Source organism: Cladophialophora immunda, assembly GCF_000835495.1.
Source record: "Cladophialophora immunda strain CBS 83496 unplaced genomic scaffold supercont1.2, whole genome shotgun sequence".
NCBI classification, from domain to species: Eukaryota; Fungi; Ascomycota; class Eurotiomycetes; order Chaetothyriales; family Herpotrichiellaceae; genus Cladophialophora; species Cladophialophora immunda.
Genome location: NW_015622542.1, coordinates 3,140,224 through 3,143,290, shown reverse-complemented (window position 1 = coordinate 3,143,290; position 3,067 = coordinate 3,140,224). Strand labels below are relative to the sequence as shown.

Below are 3,067 nucleotides of genomic sequence, written 5' to 3'. Positions count from 1 at the left end.
ATCACCTTGCCTGGGGTATTTCCGGCCGACTGGTTCAGGAAAGCAAGCTGTCCAAACTCTAGTCTGTTGATCGTAGGCATGTACTGTTTATCCCCTCGAGGTACGCCTGCCACGTTGTGGTCCAGACCTGTTTCTTCGGCCGAGATCCGTGCACGGTTCGTCTAGTGTGGTCGGGTCTATATCGCCGGCGACTGTTGCGAGCATTGGAATCGACCCGGGGTCGACCCGGGGTCCGTCCGGGTAGGCCCCCATGGGGCATGTACTCCAGACGACCTCGAAACCTTGGGGTTTTGATGGGGCCTGCATAAAACTAGGGCGTTTCTTGACAATGATCTTGGTTTAAAGAGCACATCGCCTCGACCCATGCATTCATGATACGTTTCGAGTCCTCCTCAAGACGAAGAATACTCAACATGCTCAGCAAATTGCGCGGACCGGCCTTGATATGGGCCATCACCTTGTCGTCAGGATCCTGCTACCTGCTTTTTGGCTATGATCAGGTATGACTGCAGAAAAGACATTGTCAGGTACAAACAGTCCACTGACTGGATTTACTAGGGCGTCCTGGGTGGGCTGGTGTCCCAACCAAGTTTTCTCGATGTCATCGGAAACCCCAGTGCCTCATTCCTCGGCACCATCGTGGCTCTCTACAACGTCGGCTGTCTGGTTGGCTGCATGGCAGCGGCGATCTGGGGTGACAGATTCGGCAGACGGAACACCATCCTCGTGGGCAACGCCATTATGATTGTTGGCGCCGTCATTCAGACAGCCACCTACGGTGCTGGGCAGTTGATCGCTGGTCGACTTATTTCCGGCCTGGGGAATGGTGAGTTGTCGTGGTCCCTCCCTGTAGGGGAATCAGAAGCTGACCAGTGGCCATTTTCGTGCGTGCTCAGGCTTGAATACTTCGACCATCCCAGTGTACGTCTCTGAGACAGCCCGAAGCCACCGCCGGGGCCGCATGGTCGCTGTTCAGCTCTCCATTGTCATCTTTGGGATAGTTTTTGCCTACTGGCTTGACTACGGCACCATCAACAATCTCGAAGGGGAGGTGAGTTCAGTTGGGTCATTTGCCGCTTTCGTGGTTGGTAGTTAAGAGTTTCTCAGGTTGTGTGGCGCTTCCCCATTGCGTTTCAAATCGTCTTCGCCCTCATTACCATGGCCACCATGCCCTTCCTCCCTGAAACCCCTCGATGGCTCTACTCTCACGGCCGGAAGGAGGAAGCTGTCACTGTCCTCGCAAGACTCATGGACACATCCGAGGATGATGACCAAGTCCAATTCATCAAGACCGAGATGGAGGAATCCCTCGAACTAGAACGACAACAGGGTTCCATCACCCTGAAAGGCATTCTCAACGACAAGACAGAGCTTAAGCCCATGAGACGGCTGCTTCTCTGCTTTTTCATCCAGTTTTTCCAACAATTCAGTGGCGTCAACGCCGTCGTCTTCTTCGTTACCATCATCCTCGAGCAGAACGTGGGCCTGTCCAGCTCCACTGCCAGTCTGGCCGCGGGATTCATTCAGATGGGACTTTGGATCGGAACGTTGCCAACGATTTTGTAGGTTGATGGTCTCCCGAAAGTAGCCCGCAGCCGGATGCTGACCGCACTTTTCCCCATTGCAGGTACATTGACACTTTTGGCAGACGACCGACTCTTCTCATCGGATCAGCTGTCCAGCTCATCTCGCTGGTCTTGTTCACGGTCGGAATTGCCAAGCACGGGGATGGGTACTCCAATCTGGCTCTGGCCATGTTGGTTCTGTTCCAGATCACGGTTGGAATGACCTGGTGCACCGTGCCGTGGATCTATGCGCCCGAGATCACGCCTCTTCGCCTCCGGCACATCGGCGCCGCCATAGGTCCCTTCTCGGAATGGCTGTGTACTTTTATCATTGTCCAGATCACGCCCACTGCCGTTGAGCACACGGGCTGGAAGATTTTCCTGCTCTTCATCCTGCTGCAAGCTTTGAGCATTCCCTGGGTCTACTTTTTCGTGCCCGAGGTGAGAATCTGGCTAAAATAGGTGACTGTCTGTGGCACAAGCTGACTCGTTTCTCAGACCGCCCGGAAAACCCTCGAAGAGATCGACTATATTTTCGTCAAGGGCGAGGCTCGGGATCGCTTGCACGAACGCATGCACGAGCAAGTCCAAGGAGTCCCTCAAGATGGCAAGTCGGAGATGGAGGTTGGGGCGAGTCAGACGTTGGAGTTGGCCGTGCCTCGGAAAGAATAGTGACGTGCCTCGTCAACTATGCAATAGGTATTGGCAGCATGTTGGTGACCGTGGGGATGGCGGCTCAGCTGCGCAAAAGTTTGGTCTTGTGGCGCGTAGCACCGGGCTGGGGGATGTAGCTCTTCCGTGCTTTCTAGATAGTGGTATCCAAGCATTCAGGCACTCCCTTTCGTAGTCTAGACGGGTCTCTTTAGCCTTCCTACTGAGCATAATCAGCCATACGAGTAGGTCAGAGTCGACATCCCGCCGGAGATACTTCCATAACCATGGTCAGTGCCCACAAGGCTGCTCCGTATTAATATATATATATATATATATATATATATATATAGTTATTAGGAGTTAAATATTTAAGTATTGTGATGGGTTGAACCCAAGAGAAGGCTCGGTTCTGGCGAACCAGCGCCAAGACCAACGCCAGGAAACTATACCTTCTGATTAGGTGTGTTCGCCTATACAATGTACAGGCGAAATACTACCTCCTGATTAGTCAAGGCGTATACGGTGCAAGGGATATAAAATCCTAACAGCTAAGACACCGTACGTAAGGGAAGGTAAGGAGCTAGAATAAGTACGTAAGGAAGGAGTAAGGAGGTAAGGAAACTAGTTACCTCCTTACGGCGCGTTAGAGGATATAAGGAGAAAGGAAGGACAGCCATTCCTTCCTTCTCTCTCCTCAGATTTATCCTCCTTATTACTAGGTTGGCTAGCTAGTTGCAGAACTCTTTCCAAACCCTCACAATTAATTACGTATTAACTTAACTTATTTACTATTAGTTTCCTAAATAGATAACCTTCTTAGACGAAAAAGGATATAGAATGCTTCTATA

General features: G+C 51.6%; 1 protein-coding gene across 1 annotated transcript; it reads left to right on the top strand.

Annotated features, from left to right (window-relative positions):
- Positions 1-337: 337 nt before the first annotated feature.
- Positions 338-2,237, top strand: PV07_03387 (uncharacterized protein; the record flags this gene model as incomplete). Its single annotated transcript, XM_016390109.1, has 6 exons — positions 338-500; positions 559-826; positions 897-1,051; positions 1,108-1,562; positions 1,628-2,006; positions 2,064-2,237. Exons 1-6 carry the CDS (start codon positions 372-374, stop codon positions 2,235-2,237), a joined length of 1,560 nt encoding a protein of 519 aa, XP_016252011.1. The 5' UTR covers positions 338-371.
- Positions 2,238-3,067: the final 830 nt, after the last annotated feature.